This window comes from Triturus cristatus, chromosome 6 (genome assembly GCF_964204655.1).
Source record: "Triturus cristatus chromosome 6, aTriCri1.1, whole genome shotgun sequence".
NCBI classification, from domain to species: Eukaryota; Metazoa; Chordata; class Amphibia; order Caudata; family Salamandridae; genus Triturus; species Triturus cristatus.
Window position 1 is genome coordinate 1,779,316,777 of NC_140589.1, and position 21,523 is coordinate 1,779,338,299.

Here is a 21,523-nt window from a genome sequence, read left to right on the forward strand (position 1 = left end):
CATGTAAAACCTACCCCATGTGTCCTACTTTTTAAAAATACAATGCACTCTGCCCTGAGGCATTTAGAGCCTACTTTAGAGGTAATATATGTATTAGAAAGGAAGGTTTAGGCCTGGGAAAAGTATTATTTTGCTAGGTCCAAATGCCAGTTTAAAACTGTACTACAACCTGCAGTGGCAGGTCTGAGACATGTTTAAGGCGCTACTTCAGTTGGTGGCACAATCAGTGCTTTAGGCCCACTGATAGCATTTAATTAACAGGCCCTGGGTGCATATAGTACAGTTTACTAGGGATTACAAGTAAACTAAATGTTCCTATTAGGTGTAGGCCAATTGTACCATGTTTGAAGGAGAGAGCACCAGCACTTTAACACTGGTTAGCAGTGGTAAATTGCATACAGTCTTAATGCCAACAAAAGCAGTTTCAGCAACAGTAGGCCAGGTCCAATAAGCATCCAATGAGCGTATATTTAATCATTGTTCATAGTAGATTAACATGACGAAGAAAGCATATTAGTTCCAAGCTGCCTCACTTCAGTGATACTCTACAGTACATGGGAAGGACAGCACACTTAAGAACACTCTGGGGACCAAATGACAAACCCTGTCTAACACCGTAACTGATGAAACCCTAGCTTTGCTATATCAACCACTTTTCAGACACTGGGATCTCTGACCATACATTTGTTTCCCCACTCAGCCCATTATGACTTACAAGTAGCTGTTGAACCGGGTCCTGTCGTAGTTGTCAAAGATGTAACTCCAGGCGTAGATGTTCACCACACCGACAGAAGCGGTGATCATCACCATGAGCGTCAGCTTCACCATGTGGCTGACCTGCACCAACATGATGGTCGCGATAAGGGCCAGGACTGCAATATAGCTGTAGTACTTTGGGTTCTCCATGCAGCTTCCCTCACTGCCCAGTGGTGGTGCTGTAGCTGTTTTATTTGCAGATGTTGTTAAGTAGAACTGCTGGCAGCTGAGCTGTTGGAAGAGCAATCCAAACAAACATTGTTCAAGTACGGCGTTTAGTCACAGTCATGAAATGCTCTTGGAAGTAAAGTTAAATATTTCATTGAGATAGAGAGTATATTTTTTATTTACTTAGGCTGTGATTATAACTTGGACCAAGTGGTATCCCTGTGCAGGATTCTTTCTTTCTTTGTTCGCTTTATTTCAGTCAAAGACCATAGAAGCAATATCCATAATAATACAATACGAATAAATGCAGGATTCACAATTACAATTTGCCCAGATATTCCACACCCTGATTTCCCAGATGCTGGAACAATGAATCCAAGTATACTGGCTAGTAAATCTGTCCGCTAAAATTGCATGTAAGGGCTACCTGGTCCCTGGTCCATTCTCTCCTACGGTACAGAGATGAGCACTAAACCACACCCCCTACCTGGCAGAGCCTCCCACGCCTCTAAGGCCCTCCCCACCCGCCTCCTGACATGCATGACCTACCACTCCCTATTACCACCTGCTTATACCAGGAGGTAAATGGTAGGAAATCTGTCCTCAGAATAGGGACATTGCAGTGCTTAATTTTAGCCGGTGGGCACTTATTTTTCAGCATTAAATATTTATCGAGAGCAAGAGAGGGAAAAAACACAAATCCGAAAGAGGGAGGAAGAGAAAGACCAAAAAACCATCCTGGAGGGAGAAAGCAGACCCTGTAAGAGTGAGATTAAGGGGGAGGGAGTGTCTCGTAGTGGAATAAAACGACCTGAGATGGATATAAAACTACCAGTCTTGGTATTCGGTGATCTGTCGTTTAAGTGCACCGGAGTCTGGGTACTGAGCAGAGCTTTGGGCACCAGCACTCTTTCTTTTACAAACTAAGCACTGGGGGTCAACAGATTGCAGAAAACGTGTAAAAGGAATTATAATATGTGTGAGGAGGCAGAGGATAAAAAAAGTACTAATATGTTCGACACGGTGGAGATAGAAGATAAGAAATCTGATTAACCATGGAACGTGGGAGCTGGAACAGGAGTTTGAAGATTTATAGCTAACAGACGTTGACATAAGTGATTAAAGTGGCCACACTTAAAAGGAATGAATTGTTTATGCTCCACAGACTGTACTGAACACTGGCTGAATGTTGTACATGTCTTAGTGGAGAGTCAGTGAGGAGGTAAAAATGTTAACTCATTTATCCTCATGATAACCACGTTTGTAAAGTGTCCACAATTGAAGAATTTCAGGAATGATGTAGGTACTCGTTTTGAAGAATACCGGAGGCGTACAACATCAGGTGAGAAAAATCCCTTTTTAATTGGGGGTCCCTACAATATATATGGATATTGAAATGAATCGATTAAAATTGCTATTTCGTGTGAAAGGGTGGCTAGATGGACATCATGTAGAAACTGGGAAACCGAGCCACCCTTCTAATAAGTGATGAATGGATGGTGGAGCTAGTATCAATAACAGGAATGGATAAGAATCCTGATTGCCCTGAATGATTGGAGATCTGGTCACACTGTGACAACTGCCCATGGTCCTGTAATTTGGTATAAGACTGGTGACGTGGCTAATCATCAGAAGTATTATTATCATTTCCCATCAGTACAAAGTCAAAATATGTTTATTTCAGTTAATTAAAGCCCTAACATTTTTCTTTACAACACAGTGCAAAAATAGAATTGTAAAAAAATGAAAGACATGTGAAAAATAGACATTTAACTGATGAGTGCATTGTCCAGGGAATTTTACAGACCAATAGTTTTAGCATGAGGGCCAGTGGAAGTTAATGGAAAGTGCGCGGACTGCTCTATCACTTAATTGTTCTAATATACATGCCACTTCAGCGCCTGATGTTATAGCTCTTGGTTTTGCCATACAGAAATGCAGGGAAGTTGGTACAAGCCAAGCATATAAAGTGCAAAGAAAAAATAGTCATGAAAAACTAACACTGCTAACCGTAAGGCTACCTTATATTCATATTGCTTAATAGTCCTGCTAGAGATTTCTCACAGCTCGTGACTCAGCAAAGGGGTTAAAGAGAGTGGTCAGGCGAGGGACCAGGTCAGAGCCGAAGGTCTTATAGAACTGAGCAGTGAGCCATCCGTGCCTGGGGATTTGTGTAGCTTTAGAGAACCTATCTCCAATTGGATCCCCTCTGCACTAATGGGCACCTCTAAAAGTTCCTGTTGGGCTGGCGAGATTTTGGGGAGCATGCTAAATGCCAAGTATGCCATTTGCGTGTGGTTGTTCGATGGGTCTTTTGAATAGAGGGTCTAGTAAAATGTTCTGAAGGTCCCAGCCTTCCCCTCTTCCATGTAAGTCAAAGTTCCAATTGCTTCCTGAATTGGGCCTATATAGTCTTTTTCCTGTTTCGCCTGTAGCTGCTGGCCCAGATGAGCACCCAGTTTATGCCCCCTTTCATACGTGGTTTGTCTGAGACGCAAAAAAGTGATTTCTGCTCTATTGGAGAATATGGCTGTAAGCTTTCCCCTCAGCGCAGTCATTTTCTGTTGAAGAGGGTGGGGGATTCCTTGTGGACACGTTCCTCTTGGAGGAGCTCTTCCTCCAGTGCTAAGTGATCCTAACTCTTCTGTCCCATCAGAGTAGTATGAGCAAGATATATTTCCCCCTTAGTACCACTTTAAAGGCGTCCCAGGTCGTGGAATAGGTACTGTCTCAGGGGTCGTTAGTCTGGAAGGACTCTTTAATGTTTTTTCGAGGCTGGTACCTAAAGAGACGTTCTCATGTGAGGGGATTCAGAAAAAACACATCCACGGAAGGAGGATTTCGGGGTCAGACAGTCCAAGGTAACTTCCACCAAGGCATGACTGGAAATAGTTGCCTGCTATAGTGTTTGGCTCACAAAGATATGTTCGAGCCAAGAATAAGTTCGGTGTGAGTGTGAAAGAAAAGTAAAGTCTTTAGTGGTAGGGTGGAGTGAGCGCCACGTGTCTAGAAGCTCAAGTTGTGTCAGTTCATGTTTCGTGTGTTGGGAGAAGGAGCCTGTGTGTGACCTCTGGGGATGAGTACTATCCATACTGGGGTCCCAGATGAAGTTGAAGTCTCCCAATACTACTACCTTCCCTTCTACAAAACCACCCAACCTACTGAGAAAAGAAAGGAAGGAATCTGTCTGATTGGGGCATAGATCGTGGCTAATGTGCATTTGCATCCGAGTTCTTTGACCATCAGAATTCTACCTTCGCTGTCAGTCTTAACATTGGTTATTTGGAATTTAAGAGAAGAGTGGAACCGCAGGGCAACCACATTATGTTAAAACCTGCTACTGACTTGTATATCAACAGCCATGATTTGTACTTTAATCCATGTTCATCATTGCGTTTAAGATGGGTTTCCTGCTGCGCTACTATATCAAACCTTCGGTCTAAGATATATTTCTAGAAATTGCATCTTTTGTTTGGGGAATTAAGGCCCTTAAGCATAAATAGCTGCTCCCTCATGAGGGGAGCAATGCTGGTTCCTGCACCATGTGGGGAGCATGCTGGGGCCACGGGGGCCTTGGGGTTCCCCCCACGGTCACCAACATGTGCATGGTGGGTGTCCTGGGTTGGAAATGGGCATCCACCTATAATAAAGGCTGGCCCTGGGGGATGGGGTTGCTGGGGCCATAAAGGCTCTGGGAGGGGGGGGGGGGCGCACAACCCTCTCATCTTTTAATATACATATGGCCCTGGGGGAAGGGGGGGTTTCCAGGGACTAATGGGCTTGAGAAGGGGGGGCCACAGTGCATGTGTGGGAATGATTTGGCTTCGTCAGTGCTCATAAAACAACTAAACAAGCATCAGCAAAGTAAAAATAAGCGCAAGACAAGCACCAGAATGCAAGAGGTGGCAGAAGGGGGCCTCATCCTGCACTGAAAGGATAGTATAGGAGGAGGTGGGATGTGGGGCGCAAGGTAACCACAAGGGCTTTGGCAGCAGAATGGAGAGGAAAAGACCTAGGGGACTATTTTAATCCCTATGTGACCTACCATTGAATGTCATGGCTTCTTGGACATGGTTACTTCCCAAAGTCTTGGCAGGCATCGCTGATCACATTGGTATATAATCCAAGCAAATAACCTCACCAGTGAGCATCTCACAGGGCCATCTTGTCTCATCAACTACAATAAGAAGCTTTTGGTAGTTTAGCTTGGGTGGGAAAGAGCGCTTGTTCATAGTGATCACCGGAGTTTATACCAGGAAGACATCTAAAATGTATAACACACATCGGCTTATTGTAAAGAAAGGGAATCAGCTGCAAACCAGTGGCATAGGAAGGGGGGGTGCAGGCCGCCCCGGGTGTCATCCCAGAAGGGAGTGACAAAATGTCACTGAGGGGGGTGGCAAAATGGCAAAATTCCATTCCCCCAGCTCTCACCTGACGTCTTCAGTGTGGTAGCATCGCGAGCGGAGATCCGTGGATTCGACAGCATCCCTTCACCCCCGTCCATGAGTACCCCCGCGGAGCGGCAAACGCAGGTACCGCCCCCGGTTGTTTCAGGTCTAGCTACGCCACTGCTGCGAACCTCCCACTAATTGAATAACGTGTGATATTTTATCTTCAGTAAAAAGTTTTTGGGTGGGACACTGTGCCCTATGGAAACACCAAAAAGCGATGGTGGTGGAAGATTGGTTCTCCTCTGCACTCAATGGGTACTGGGGGTCTAGACAGTGAGTCCCCTTTCTCCATTTTATTTGCTTTGACTTTTGAGGCTTTAGCTCAACGGCTACATCTGGAAGGGTAAACGGTGCCCCTAAGATTCTATACTTTCTCCATCAAAGCGCATTTTTATGCAGGAAATTTAATTTGCATTCTAGTGGTATAGAATCTTTATTAATGGGAACTCCACTTTTAGAGGAAATTGATCAACGTCCTACCCACCAGGTTATCAGTCTACATCCCAAGGGATGCAATGGAAAGCATAATTTCCCATGATGTTGCAGAAAAAATGCTATTAGATACTTATGGGTGAAATCAGTGGAGGGTTTCTTGGAAGTTGCCTAACTGAATTTTGAATAGTCATTTGTGATTATAAAAGCTCAGTAAGAAAAATTGGAACATTTTAATCTAAGGTTGATAGGTAGAATCAATGCAGTGAAGCAAATTATTTCCAAATTCAATTTTGTTTTCGAAGCCCCCCCACCTAGTTTTAAAAGACTGTGATCAGTAATAACTAGGTTCATTTGGGTTTTAAAGTCCCCGTAACTAGCATGGAAACAACTGAGTAGGTCCTTAAAAAAGGGTGGATGGACATTGCCTGATTTATTTTAATTTGCACTTTTGGGCTTCCTAGTTGAAACGTAGGCGGGCATTACTGGGTTTTGAGTGTGGCAACAAAGGGGCAGATTTACAATAACTGGCGCATCCCTGCATATCAGCAGGGATGCACCAGTTATTGTGCGTCACGGCTCCGCCACGATGAATGCGCTGCATTTACAATGCGGCGCACCATGGGGCAAAAACGGACAGATGCGTGACGAATCTGTGCCGTAAAGGCAGCGCATTGCTGGAGTTGCGTCGCATGCACGACGCAGCTCCAGCAAGGCTCTGGGGTGCCCTTTCTATACAATGCTGCGTCAATCCTTACGCCTGCTTCAAGCAGGCGCAGGGTTTTGATGCAGCATGGGCTAAAAAGTGTAGATCTTGTAGATTTCACTCAGCCACTTCTAGGAGGCGTTCCTGCGACGGAACGCCCCCCCTGCACAGGAACGCCTACTTCTAGCACAGGGCTTTACAACGTGACGCATCTCCCAGATGCGTCACATTGTAAATACCCCGCAGCATGGCGCTGGTTTTGCGCCGCCGCTGCGCCACAAATGTGACGCAAAGGCGGCGTAAAAGAGACGCAAGGGGCTTTTAAATCTGCCCTAACGTGTTTACCAATTAATAATGCTCGTTTTGCTCAATTTCATCCCACAGGTGTTTTGTGTCATGTCGAATCTCACTCTTTTACAAGAAGGTTAGATTTGAAGTGCTTATGGACTGGCTATGTATATGGCATGAAGTAAGGAGACCTTCCTGAGCCCTCTCCTTGTACATGATTGTGAGAGACAGCACTTCTGAGGCTTTGGTGAGGCATATTACTGCAGTATGCCTTTAAAGCAGGGAGTGCTGAATAAATTAAAAATCTAATCCAACCCAAGAAGCTAGAGAAAGAAGGGTTCGGAGCAGTGGGGTGGTAGACCTCTCATGGATGAAGATGCTCCAGTTAAAAAAGCTAGCAACTTGGTAGATACAGAAGGTGGATTGGAGTGGACTAGAAGAACTGCTTCTTTAGAGAGATGACAAGTAAGCGGGAAGGCTGCCTATAGTATACTGCTGGTAGCAGATGAAGTGGAGTTGGCAAATCCAGAAAAGTGGGAGGTAGGATTGAAAATCTGTGTATAAGTTGAGGACTTTAAACCCTGTTCAGTAGTGCACCACGTTTTAAAATTTCCCTGCTACATAAAATCGGGAAACAGCGTGTACATCGCATGCGCTACAACGCATGTGATTACAACGACCGCGTTGTTACAATGAAAAACCATTACATCGCAAGTCGTTTCTACAACTTGCTTTATGGGGGCACGCTAAACTATGGAATAGTATAAGTTACTATTCCAACACCTTCCCTACTGTTGCACACGCTGGAGTTGGGATGGTAAATTATACTATTTCTAAGTCCAGAGCGCCCCCTACAGCAAATCATAGACTTGCGATGTAATGGTTTGTGCTGGAACAACGCGGTCGTTGTAATGACCGCGTTGTAATCGCATGCATTGTAGCGCATGCGATGTAACATCGTATATCCATAAAATCACCTTTTTTATTTTGCTTTTATTTTTCATCAGACACTTGAAGGAGATTGGTGGAGAAATAGTATCAAAAAAATAAGTTGAAAAAATAAAAAGCCAAGTGGGACAGGCAGGGGATATGGAAGAAATGCACAAGCTTTTGGGGAGAGGATACAGGAAATTTGAGGGCAGAAGCAGCACATAGGAGCGGGAGCAAGAAAACAAGTGCACTTTAATGAAGAGCTGGAAGTAATATAAAAATAGAGTCCAAACTAAGCATTGAAACAGTACAACTCATCCAATCAGAACAATATGAGATCTAAATGTTTCTGGGTAGGACAAACATAAGAACAGGGAGAAAAACCACTGAATCAGGAGCAGGGAAGTGAGATGGTGAACAAAGCCATCCAATCAGGAGAAAAGGGCTGACCCAAAGCCTACTCTATATGTATAGCAAAAAAAAGGTCTGGCTTAAAGACTGCTAAAGCTGTCTGTAGCTGAGACCTAACTATCTAAGTTGTCTGTTTAGTCTACAAAGTATATATTCTTGCCAGGCTGAGGAAGCTCACAAAAGGCACTGTGCACTTCCCGATGGATCCTCACTGCTGATGATGTGGCACAATGCATTCAAAATGATACATTTATTTCTTACTCTGGCAACTGGCATCTAATTACTCCATGTAAAACAGCAGCCAGAGCCTATGACAAGGTGACCCTTGGCTGGCACGTAATCAAGACAGATAATGAGGTCCCCAAGCAACAGATTAAAGAAAATGCTGCAGGTGAACCGACACTTATAAGACAGGTATTTGCACAGACTCTCACGGGAACATGTATGGCGACAGATTTAGCACCAGCAATCACAACACAATTTGTTTATTGTCTTTTAATGGTGCTGAGTGGAAAATAAACATTGCATGTAACTTACTGAAAGCAACAGAGAACAAGCCAAACTAATCTGCGTTCAACAGGAAGAACACACATCACAGCCAACATTACTGCTTCTGTTTTCCTATGTAAAAAAGAAAAGTTACTCTATGTGGCTCTGATACCTCCAAACAAATTACGGGATGCATTTTTTTAGTACAGTGATGGTGCCAGGGAGGATGCATCATGAAGAGATTGTTTATGGATTTTTAAATCTAGCCCCATTCCTTCTTCCAATGTAGCAATCTGCAGTCAAGATATTCCATTTCACCATCTACATCCAGTCCACACTCGAATTGAGGGGTAAAACACCACCCAGTTTTAAGTCCTAACAACATCAAGGCTTAAATGGGTAGACTGAGGGTCGATACATTGTCTGGGGTGTGTTTTCTACCCCAACTGCCTATGTTAGCAGAAAAAGAAAAAACTCCAGTAGTGCCTTTCCAAAGTACGAACATAGCCCGAGGAGCAGTCGCGACCCGTGCAGGTAACTGAGGTGGGGTGGGGGGTTATTTTGACGGACAAGGACAAGGGAAAATTAAATAAATAATTCATTTTCTCTCATCGTCGGTTGTCGACCCCCCCACCCAGTGACACCGCCCCACCACTTTTACCTGCACGGGCTGCGGCTGCAGAGGAGCATCTTAATCCAGTTGTGACACCTGTCTGCAGAAGAATGAGGAAAGAGTTCAGCTCGCAGAGCCCCCACTGCCCCTACCCTAGGTGAGTGCGGCGGCCCGATGTGAAGAGAAGTAAAGGGCACTGTCATGCACAAGAGCACGACAGGGAGGCAGAGGTAAATTCTACCTGCTGGAGGCTGGGGACTAAGCAAACATGTGCGTCACATTCTACTAGGGGTGGTGAAAAGACCAAAGCTGTTTAGTTCTTAAAGTGAGGGAAGCCAGCTGACTTATGGAGCCATATTGAGGATGTGAGTCTGACGTATGGCTCATTTGCTGTGGGCATGGAAGGAGGGTTCCTATATGTGGCACTGATAATCCTTGTACCGTTGTAGCCGTCTGGCCAAAACGCCCATCCAATCGCCAAAGTGACTGCAGGTGCCCAGATCACTTGTGATGAGTGAGATTCTTCTATCCCAAACTACTCAACCATCCAGCCACAGTGCATTCATTCCCAGTCAATTCAAGTTACCATTCCTAGTGTTAGCTCTGATGCCTAAAATTTCCTCCGCTTGCACCAAGTACCACCGTGTTTTTATTTCACTCTTCATGCGGTAAACATCACGCAGAGTGGAATGAGTAAGTTAATCCTATGCCTTCAGTAAGACACAACTATCTACAGAAAAGGTGAATTTTGCTTGGGTTTTGGAGTAATTTACACCTACGTCAGGAATGTGAGACACCTACTCACAGAAATGTGGAGAAGGGAGCCCAAGGATGTTCTTGTGGTTTTCATTAGCACTTAGAAATCTGAAAACTTGAGCAATTACATACAGACATCTAAGGATTGTGCAAATGGCCTTCAAATCCGGTCTCTTCTCAACCGGCAGCCGGTGGTGCTGTTTTAACAAGGAGATGTGCTTTCCCTTGTTGACCTCAGCAGCTAAGGCTGATCCCACTTTATGGGTGCACTGAAGTTACTTCATAAGACACTTGGAAATCCAAATTACAATTTATTATAACAGTACATTTGGGGGCTAAAAGTGCCAGGATGAAAGTGACTTTTTATATCAGTAAATGGAGTTCAAAAACATATCCCTCTTGCCACGACCACCATCAACTGAACTGTGACAGGGGACAACTCGAGCTATTTCTTGCACATCCACAAACTATGCTGAGAAACTCTCACACTGTCAGTCCTTCTGTCTCCTGTGAGCTTCGGCAGTGTCTTATGTTTAAAAAATAAGGTCAAGCAAGACAGTCGTAAAAGCCAAGGGGCGGGTGTACACAATAAAATAAATTGTCCAAAGATAGGACATCCATGTGTGAGCCGAGAAGTAAGTGAAATGGAGGATCATCAGAGGGTGGGAGCTAAACAGCTTGAGTAAAGTCTGTTACAAAAATGATAAGGAGACTATCTAGAAACCGCTCTCGTACCCCAAATGATGCAAGCGTGTGGGGAAGGCAACATGACTGACAGTGTTGAACTCCATCCACAGACCTGAAATGATCATGGTGCAGACACCAATGACCTCCAGCTCTACTCCAGCTTTACCCCATTCATCAAGGTGTCACACAATCAACCAACTGATTGGCCGTGAGATCTACGGGCATCAGGAAATCAACAACTGTATCAGAAAAAGTGACTCTTTTGCAAAGGGGTAGGCAGCACAATTCAAAATGTACAGAGTGAACAAGGGAGACAGCACAGGAATGCTTCAAAATCTCAAAATTAGAGAGTCTGGGGTTGGATATCTGAAGCACTGCCATTGAGCTCTGTGCACCGGTTATCCCCCTTCACTTCCTCTGCGATCTATCATCGGAAATTATGCTTAAAGAGCCACTGATGCTATTAGAGATGACCATTAGAAATGCTATGCAACAAGACAACAATCAGATGATACAGGCACCGCTAGCAGTACATACATTTCACAAGACAAGATATGATGATGCAGAACAAGGCCCAGAGGGACTCGTGCCAAGACAACAGTCAGAGGATGCAGGCATCACTGACAGCATAGAGAACCCCAATGCACAAGAAGTGATGATGCAGAGCAAGTCCGGGGAGACCCATGCTAGGAACTGGCGAGGAAAGGGCAACACAGCAACAGGGTATATCACGTGTGCAATGTGCTGATAACTGTAATTTTTACCATCACAATATATCTCAGCATTCGGTCCATCATCTGTTCTTGTTGCATCCATCACAATATAGTCCAGCTAAAGAAAGAAACCGTGTGATTCTAATGGGGATGTGTGATGCAGCAAAGTGTTTCCTCTCCACATTTGTGATGTTTATGTTCACCTTCACAATTGTAGTGAGCTTCTCAAACGTTGTGAAGTTGTAAAAAATTATCGAAAAATCTTGCGGAAGAATGCTTCAGAGAAAAGAATATCCTTCTGTGAAAGATTTCTTCGGCACACAGAAGACTAAGGGGCATATGCATCAACATTAGCATTTGCGATTCCTTATTAGCGAAAAATAAGGAATCGCTAATAAGGAATAGCAAAAGGCTATGCATGTAGGAATCGCTATTCAAATAGCGATTCCTTAACATTCCTTATTACCGAATCGGTAATACCGAATCGGTAATAAGGAATACCTACCCATTCATTCCTATGGGCTTGGAGGCCCATAGGAATGAATGTAAAGCCATTCTGTATTAGCGATTCGGTATTACCGAATCGCTAATAGCGGGAGCACTTTCAAGGGTGCCAGGGTGTCAAAAGGACACCCTGTTGCACCCCTGAAAATGATATGTGCACATATGTTGCACACACACATGCTCTAAGGGCATGTGTGTGCGCAACATGAAACTTTGAAAAATGCACAAAAGTGCATTTTTCAAAGTTTTTGCAAATTACCATGCAGTTCATCTTCATGGTAATTTGCTCCCCTTATTAGCGAAATCGCTAATTTTTTAACTTTGATGCATTGCATTTAAGGAATCTCACTTTGGGATTCCTTAAATGCAATCGCTATTTAAGGAATCGGTATTTAAGGAATCCCTATTTAAAGAATCGCTATTTAATGATTCCTTAAATACCGATTTCTGCTTTTGGGTTGATGCATTGGGATTGGGTATTTTTTACTTAATACCGGGAGCTAATAAGGAATCGGTATTTTACCGACTGGATTTTGGCTTGATGCATAAGAGTGTAAGTTGTAAACTCAGCACACGTTGTTAACTATTACACCAAGGTACATATGAGCACGCACCGCTCTATTTAATTATCTGTTTATGTTTGCAGAGGAAGAGGATAACATCCTCCAATAATGACAGACTATATGGCTTATGTGTTGTAATGTTGAGCGAGACATCTTTCTTGACCCCAGATGTCAGTGTGTATGATCATCTGTACAGTACTCCCTCTTGCAGCCCCATGTAGTTGCTGTGTTTGTAAACAGTCATCTTTCCACCTAGTCACATAAAGAAGTTTAACATACAAAGGGGCAGATCTATATCGGAGATGCGCCACTTTTACGCCGCCGTTGCGTCACTTTTGTGACGCAGCGGCGGTGTAAACCCTGCGCCACGTTGCGCCATATTTACATCGTGACGCATCTATGGAGATGCGTCACGGTGTAAAGCCCTGCGCCACGTAAAACCTGCGTCAGGTTTCACGTGGGCGTGTCAACAGAGGGGGGGGCGTTCCGTCGCAGGAACGCCCCTGAAACGTGACTCAGTCAAATCTATAAGATTTGACTGAGTCACTTTCCCAACGCTGATGCGCCAAAACCCTGCGCCTGCTTGAAGCAGGCGTAAGGCTTGACGCACCATGTTAGGGATAGGGTAGGTTGGAACAGTGCTGGAGTTGCGTTGCGCTTGCGACGCAACTGAAGCACTGCGCCAACCTTACGCCATCGGATGCGTCACGCATCTGTTTATTCCTGCGCCATGATGCGCCGCATTGTAAATGCGGCGCATCATGTGTGGCGCAAGGGTAAACTTGCGTGACGCATCATTCCTGGCGCATCCTTGCTGATTTGCAGGGATGCGCCAGGCAACATAAATCTGCCCCTAAGTGATCATTTTATGTACCATTTCTAGTAATAGGGATATAAATTAGTTTTAAGACCATAGGTATTTTAATAAATGGAAAAGCATAGTGTGATTACTGTCCAATCGGAAGCAGAATCATGTACATTAGTATATATAACCACATGTGACAAGGCATCTCTGTCTTACCTTAGCCTTGGTTTCAGGGGAACAATTTATTTAACTCTGTTTCAAGCCAACTTGTATGGCTATATACCATTAAAGAGTTTACCATCCATCCAAAAAAGGAAATGTAGCCCCTTACCATGTCAACAATGTCTGCCATGGTGAGAATAAATATCGCCGACATGGCCCATGTGTTACGGGCCCACCTTGTCCGATCGATCCAAGTGGAAAAGGCCACTAACTTTTTGGGAAATACCTACAAAGGGAGAAAATAAAAACAAATCAACAGTAAGCAAGTCTGTTGCAGAGTGCTATGAACTTCTCCGATTTTTGTGAATACTGTTCCTTAACATTTACCACTTCAGACTGATATTTTCCCAAAACCTACATGACCGCACATTCAGTTTGCAACCACATGGTTAGGTATAGAATCTGGAAAGCAGGCTGCTCAGGGTTGGAGCTAGATAGTAAGCATTGCATGCTGTGTTTTCCTACCGAAATTCAACACCTCTTCAATGTGGCTTTTGAAGAAGTGTACTTCCTTGGGGGAGGGGGTCTTCCCTTATCCAATCAATCTTTAGACACATTTACTATGATGCCAGTCTCCCTTATACACGAGGTCTTAGCAAGCAAAGTTGTTTTGTTTTGGGGGGCCAACCCCATGGAACACATAATCAATACATCATGGCATAAAAAAACTATAAAATATATTCAACTGTAAAACAAAAATCTGATTAGATCAATTGCTTGATTATCAGTACAAGTGTTCAGTTTCAAAGCTGGTCAGCTTCTTTCTAAGATTCCAGATGTACAATAAACACAAGATCTGAGAGTAAAGACTTTTCTCTGCACAATGACAGTACAAGGACTTAGCACAAGACCTGGGTCTTCTGCAGAAAAGTTAACAGTACCACAATAACTGTATGAGGCCTCCCCTAAACTGTATTATTTGGTCACAACATTGTGTGATGAGGGGAAACAATTCTAAGTTTAAATTAAAGAAGTACAAGGGATGTACTTGGGGCCATAAATTAAATAAAAGGATTAGCTCTTGGTAATCATTCCAATAGAAACATAATTCAAGAAGAAAACAATGACCAAAATAAAACTATTTGTGGACTAGATGCACAGACCAGACCAAAGACCTGTGAATGCAGGCGTACAACCAACATTCTCACTTATGTCCACTCTTACAGTGTGCATGCCAACAATCATTGCATATTTAGACCATATTACTTTTAAAGTTTGAAGGATAAACTCTATCGCGTTGTATCAGTTATATTTATTAAACACCATTGGGAATGGCACTCTGGACTTTTGCACATTTCTTTGTTGTGTGCCTCTTGATCGATAAGGACACTTCCTTTCACCCCAATAATATTAAATAACTTGCCATGTGCCTTCCCTCTCCCCATTTGCCTCATCTCTTCAGGTCAAGGCCTCTTTACCTTATGATCGTGAGACTTTACCCCGTCCCTCCGGCCTCTCTCGTAGCTGGCCGATGTATCAATGCTAAGTAGACCTAGCACCCTTAACCTCCTCTGAGGTAGGCTAGAACTGGACCCCATAAGTTACAGAATGTGTTATCAGTACCTGATACACTATACCTTAGCTACTCGTGTCCTGCTAACACTCCTATTAACACCCACAGTCTCTGCAGCCAAAGGTCCATTGATGGGACTTGGTTGGTACCCATTAGGATAGAATCACATGCTTTGTGGCAAGTAAGAGATGAAATATTGTCTGTTCACTTATTTTCAGATCGAGTTTCAGGGCTGTCTTAACTGTTTCTGTTTCATCTTTGATCTTCTGGAAAGCTTGAAGGAGGAAAGGTTTAGTGACAGCTTGGATTCCCCCTTGCCCGCTCCCTCCCGGTTCTTGGAGTCATCTCCCGGGTCCATCTTGTTCGCTCTTTCTCTGCCGCTTCTGGTTTTTTCAAGCACTGCTTGTGGCATCACTGCAGGCCCTTTAGGTTTGAGTCTTGTTTTACCTCTACCACCAGTCATGGTGCTGCAGAGGCAATCACAAACAAGGGTAGTAGTGTTCCCTAAAAGGGAGATACCGCACATCAAAATAATCCAATATTGTTTAAATTCTCAGTCAAATGGCGTGAATAGTGAAAAATTGCTGTACAGCGGGGTGCTTAGCTAGCTTGAAACACCCACCACCCAAGAGTGCTATCGGCACGTTGAAATCAACATGCACCGCAATGACAGAAATACAAGCTAATACAGCACACCCCTCATCAGTTAAATATAGTCCCAGACAGTAAGCAAAATATTGGACAAATGTCTATCACGATTCCATAAGTCAATTCCAATACTCCTATAATTCCAAGGGGATCCAATAATGCACAGAATACTTCACAGGACTTCTGTAAACATCATTCATTTTATTGATTTCCAGAAAATATTCCCAGCATATGAAGCAGCCAACACGTGTTTCGTCTGGACTAATAAGTATTCAGACTTTCTCAGGGCAAAAAACAACTCCTGGCCGATTCGTCGTCAAGTCAAGATACACAAACGGTCCAAATAAAAACGTGTTTCCAAAATATCCTAATGAAGTAAGTAATCAATTGATAGGACACGATCTATAGTTGAAACAAAGCCGATATGAGGCCCTGCCACGTAACGAAGAAGTGGAACAGCAGCACAGTCAAAGCTATAACGTGTCAATAGTCTCCTAAGGTGGTGCAGTTCCACTGCGGCTGGACTAGAAATCCAGTAACAACCAAAAATGCGGCCAAGTCGGGTATACCGAAGGCCAACGTAACCCTGCACAAATGGTGAGGTTCAACTAAACTGCACATTTAATGTAATGGAAAGTGGACCTGATCCTGATACATCAAGTCCACCCATATCTAAAAGTTGCTCTGGAGTTACGGCGCGTGGTAACGCTCACAAAAGGGGACGGGGTTGGTTGGACAGGTCCAGTAACCCTTGGCGGTGTCAGCAATTAGCACTTTCCTGTTTAGTGTCCACGCACAATGCCCAGGTTGTCAGTCCTCACAGGAATCTGCAGCAGGAAGAATGGGATTTGCTTTGTATCTGCTATTCCTCACCTTTCTTGTTGCTGGACGCGAATGCTCCTTGTGGCCACTGCACTACATCAGCAGCCAAACCCATCCTATGCTCGCATCAGACTATACCCCCTCAGTAAATTACTTTAACTTCTTCCAAAGGGTCGTAGTAAGCTGTACATAATGGAGAACCAGCAAGTCTGATTTTCCACAGACTGATTAGGGTGCTTTTTCCAGTACCCCACGTCACTCTTGTTCTGTCAGTTCGTCAGTGTGAGGAGCTCTGTTTCGTCATATGGGGTGTGGCGGACCCCAACTACGTCTGCTGCCATCTCAGGTGCTTCGTGCTTTAGGCATTGACTCAGCTCTTGCCTTGTTGTTGACAGAACATCGAGGTCCGGCGCCTATTCACGGGTCTGCTACACATGGTCCACATCAGTTCTGTGCCACCATCCCTGAATAGTTCTCAGAGGCGTCACTCTGTTGCCTCATGGAATGGGCATTCTATCCCATGCTCCTCAGATCAGAGCACCCCAGTTGGAGGCGCTCAAACCTGCTTGGCCCAGGGCCACCATTCACACTGAGCTCTGACACTTCCCTGCGGGTCCACTTGCCTTGGCTATGGTGACAGCTTTCATCTCCGCTCTGGGCCAGGCCGCAGCTTAAGTGACGCATGAGTCTTTTTACAGGGGTCTACCACCCTAGCTGAAGCTGCAACTGCGTCTTGGCTCACAGAGCGGCGCACATGTGCTGCTCCACATTGGGTCTTTTCCTGTGGTCATGCTCAGAGGCCCCCACTAATTGCTGCATGAGTGAACTTAAAATCAATCACCTGTTCACTGCCACCTACTGATGCAGAGGGGCTGCCTTCCTGGAGGGTACAATGTGGTTACTGTTCCCTGATGCCAAAAAAGCGGTCACTGTCTGGGGCTTACGCCTCTAGGAGATTCAGATTGTCCCCTAGTGTGTACAATGTGAGCTTGAGCTCTGGTGGAAGCTTTTCATTTGACGATGGGAGGTGATGTCCCGTCACCAGACTGGAGCCTTGGGACTAGATATTTGGTATCTTAAATGCTAAGTTATAATTTTTCTGCATGCTTCTACACATTCAAAATTAGTGTTCCTTTTTTGAAAAGCAAAACTGACATAATAAACTGATTCTACTATCGTTTGCAACAAATATGGAACAGCTTTTTAATGTATCTAAATTAACACTAGAGATTACATTTTTTTTTAAATGTTTGTACGCAGAAAGGATTTAAGTTATTTGAGGAAGAGGTGATGGTGTGAACATGTATTATAAGGAATAAGATACCCCCTGACTGACATAATAAGGATATAGCAAATCACCTCAGAGTTCCTTAACCCTATAAATAAATAATGTACGACATGGGGTACTTTAATGCATATATTACAATTGCCCAGGGGTGATGCATCTTCCTCAGCATGCCTTCTCTGCTTAGTGGTTATTTCCCTCTGTTTCTCATGAATTTCATCTTTGTTGCTTTACTTATTTTTGGCATCATTCAGGGAGTTCTGATACTATCACATTTTTAGAATTCCACAATCTTGTGAGCCATAGCTCCCCGTGTTTAATGGCGTCACTTCTAATTTCAATACCTGTGGGATCCAGTAGTGCATTTGTGACTGTTCATTTTATCCGAGGATAGTGCCAGGGTTTGGATTTCTCTATCACACAGTCCATTTTGGCAGAACATTCTATCTTCCCTTGTGGTGCTTGTAGTTTTCTATTCATTCGTTCGCATAGTTTCATGGAATGTTTAACACTCGGGAATTATCAACTCGGAACCTCTGCTATTGCACATCTAATTTTCCTATTGTATGACTGTCTGTGAGGAATTCACAGAGTCTGTCAGCTACTTCTAGTCATGTGACCCAAGACAGGCTATAGGCACAAAATGATTAAGGACAGGAACATGCACATTTTTCAATAGAGACATGACATAGCCACCTGCTCCCAACTAGAAATTACAGCGGATTAAATGTAAAAAGGCAACTCCAATATTATCCTACGGAAGAGATGGGCATTGCAGTCATGAATAACAAATGTAAATCTTTTTCACAACCAGGACATGTAAAATTTTAAAGTACATGTCCTACATTTTGAATACATTGCATCTTGCCATCTGGGCTGTCCCTACAGGTGACATATATATATAAAAATGAAGGTTTGAACCTGGCAAAAGGTTTATTTTGCCAGGTTGACATGGTAGTTTAAAACCGCACACAAATGCTCTGCAATGGCAGGTCTAAGACATGTCTAAAGGGCTACTTTAGTGAGTGGCACAATCAATGCTGAAGACCCACTAGTAGCATTTAATTTACAGGCCCCGGGCACATGTAGTGCCACTTTAATAGAGACTTATAAGTAAATTAAATATACAAATTGGGTATAAGCCAATGCTACCATGTTTAGAAGAGAGAGCACAATCATGTTAGCACTGGTTAGTGGTGGTAAAGTGCACGGAGCCCTAAAGCCAGCACAAAATAGAAGGAGGAAGGAAAAAAGTCTGGGGATGACCCGGCAGGAAGGGCCAAGTCCAACACAGTTGTACAGTGTGAAGTAGGAAGCACAAACCCACTTTGATGCAGAAGTCCTCAAAGATGTCCCTTTCTTCACCTGTCATCAATGCATATGGGGCGGCTGGTGAGCCTACTACACCTCTCATCTCTAGATAATCTGTTTCCTTGCCACTATAAACTCCAATTGTGACAGTGAAGTCTCCAGTATCTACAGATGTGCTTAATGGATTATCACCCTTCATCTGTCAAGCAATGTACATCATTTTCCTTGATTAGGATATAGTAATTTGGCCCTTCCAGTTTTATATAAATAGGAATATAACCCAGACCTCCTCTTGGGAGAAATGTATATATTTCTGTCGAGAACAGCTTTGAATGTGTTTCACTTGGCACTATTTTCTGAAGTGTACAAACCCTGTCTCTGGACAGCAAGAGTGCACCTTGGCCTCTTTTGACATTGCTTGAAACTACTTTCCAGGTCACCTGCACGTGGATATGATCAAATAATTGTAAGAACTTAACTATATCCGGATCATTTAACTTTCCTCAAACACCTGCAGTATTCCAGGACACCATTACACCATGTCTATATTTTGCAGTTCTTACCCGGCCTTTCTCAGGAGGTAGTGAGGTTCGTCTGACTGCTTATGGCATCTGATTCTGCTTTAGCAGTTTATGAATCTATTTTAGATGCAAATTATCCGCGATAGCTGTCATATTTTTGGTCTCTCCTTCAAGGTCTTTCATACACCAATTGCTTAAAATGTGTGCTGACAGCAGGGTGTTGCATCTTCTGCTACATAACTCTCTTGTCTTTGGCACCAGGTTATTTGCAAATTGTATATTACAATGCACAGGACTCTGCAATCTCATTATAAAACCCTGCCTCTAATTTCATTATAATTGGTGACTTGGGATGCACCCAGTTGTCGATTACTAAGAATTTACGTCAGAATTCAACTATTGTAACTTACTATAGTTGCATTCTGAAGTCACAACGCCTGCTGCCAGAGTCAGAAGCAGCGGAGAAAGGCAATTCAGGTCTAGAGCAGAATTAAAGAAGCTGTTTAAAGCACAACGTGACTTTTCTTTCTTCTCTGTTTTTCTGTGTAGTGATAGGCAGAAAAGAAATATATATGGCAACATGTTTATTTTTTTTCAATTCTGAGGTCGTTATAGAAAAGTTATAATCTTTCTGCATGTTTCTACACAATCCGAATAACTGAGCCTTTTAAAAAAAAAAAGAAAAACTGACATTAAACTGATTGTAATATCTTTTGCAACAAATATATAACAGCTTTTTTAATATGTCTAGATTTGCACCAGAGATTCGATTTTTATTTTTTATGGTTGCAAACATGCTCTCTCTTTTATATGAAAGACCTATGCAGCAAGGATTTAAGTCATTTGGGGTAAAGGTGATGGTGTGACCATGTATTATAAGGAATAAAGTACCCCTTGAAGTACATGATAAGGATATTGCAAGTCACCTCGGAGTTCCTTAACCTCTTAAAGGAATAATATACAGAATAGGGTTCTTTAACCCATATATTACCTTTGCTCAGATGTGATGTATCTTCCTCAGTATGACTTCCCTGCTTAGGGGTTATTCCCTCTGTTTCTCATGTGTTTCATCTTTGTTGCTTTACTTGTTTTTGGCACCACTCATTGAGTTCTGATATTATCACTTCTTTAGAATTCCACAATCTTGTGAGCCATTGCTCCCCGTGTTTAATGGGATTACTTCTAATTTAATATCTGTGGGATCCAGTAGTGCATTTGTGATTGTCAAATTTGTCCAGGGATGGAGCAGGGGTTTGAAGTTCTCTATTAGATGGTCCATTCTGGCAGAACAGTCTATCTTCCCTTGCGGCTTTTGCACTTTTCTATTCATTCTTTCCCATGTTTTCATGGAATGTTTAACACCCAGGAATCATCAACTGGGGGGACCTCTGCTATTGTACACTTTTGTAATTTTGTTTTTTATAATCTGGTTGGTTATTTGCAGGAGGGAGGAAGCATATTTTAACAGACGCAGTCCTATTAGTATGTTGTCCTTACTAGGGTTAGCTTTGCTATTGAGACAACCTCAACTATTGATTGGTGCTGGCATTGAACTGTAATTTCGACTTATGTACTCTAACCATATACTTCATCTCCTCTTCCCTTGTTTCTGGAGAATTCCAGGTAAAATATTATTTATCAAGTATTTTCCTCTGTTGGTTGACCTCATGCTTTAGTCTGGTCTATTAAGTCTGCTGAGCCAATCAGAGAGCTTGGATATCGCTTGGGAAGGTTATCTTCTTGGTCTGTTAGCATAGTTTGCAGGGGGATATTGTGTGCTGGCCACCATGGTGATCGCAGCAGAGAATATGGCCAATGGTACTGTGAATATTTTGTACTCGTTTCAACATAGACGTTCTCATCTCAAATTTTGCACCCCTCCATCTCATACTTTTGGAGGGTCTCTAATCTGTTCTGATTTCTGTC

At 43.3% G+C, this 21,523-nt stretch overlaps 1 protein-coding gene across 2 annotated transcripts in view; it reads right to left on the reverse strand.

Moving 5' to 3' along the window:
* Window positions 1-21,523, reverse strand: part of ADCY3 (adenylate cyclase 3) — a 335,432-nt gene that overhangs the window by 37,660 nt on the left and 276,249 nt on the right. For both annotated transcript variants that reach the window (XM_085613086.1, XM_085613087.1), the window contains exons 12-13: window positions 13,607-13,723; window positions 716-987 (exon numbers count right to left, since the gene is read on the reverse strand). In XM_085613086.1, the coding sequence (XP_085469212.1) occupies window positions 716-987; window positions 13,607-13,723 (389 nt within the window). The remainder of the gene's footprint in view (window positions 1-715; window positions 988-13,606; window positions 13,724-21,523) is intronic.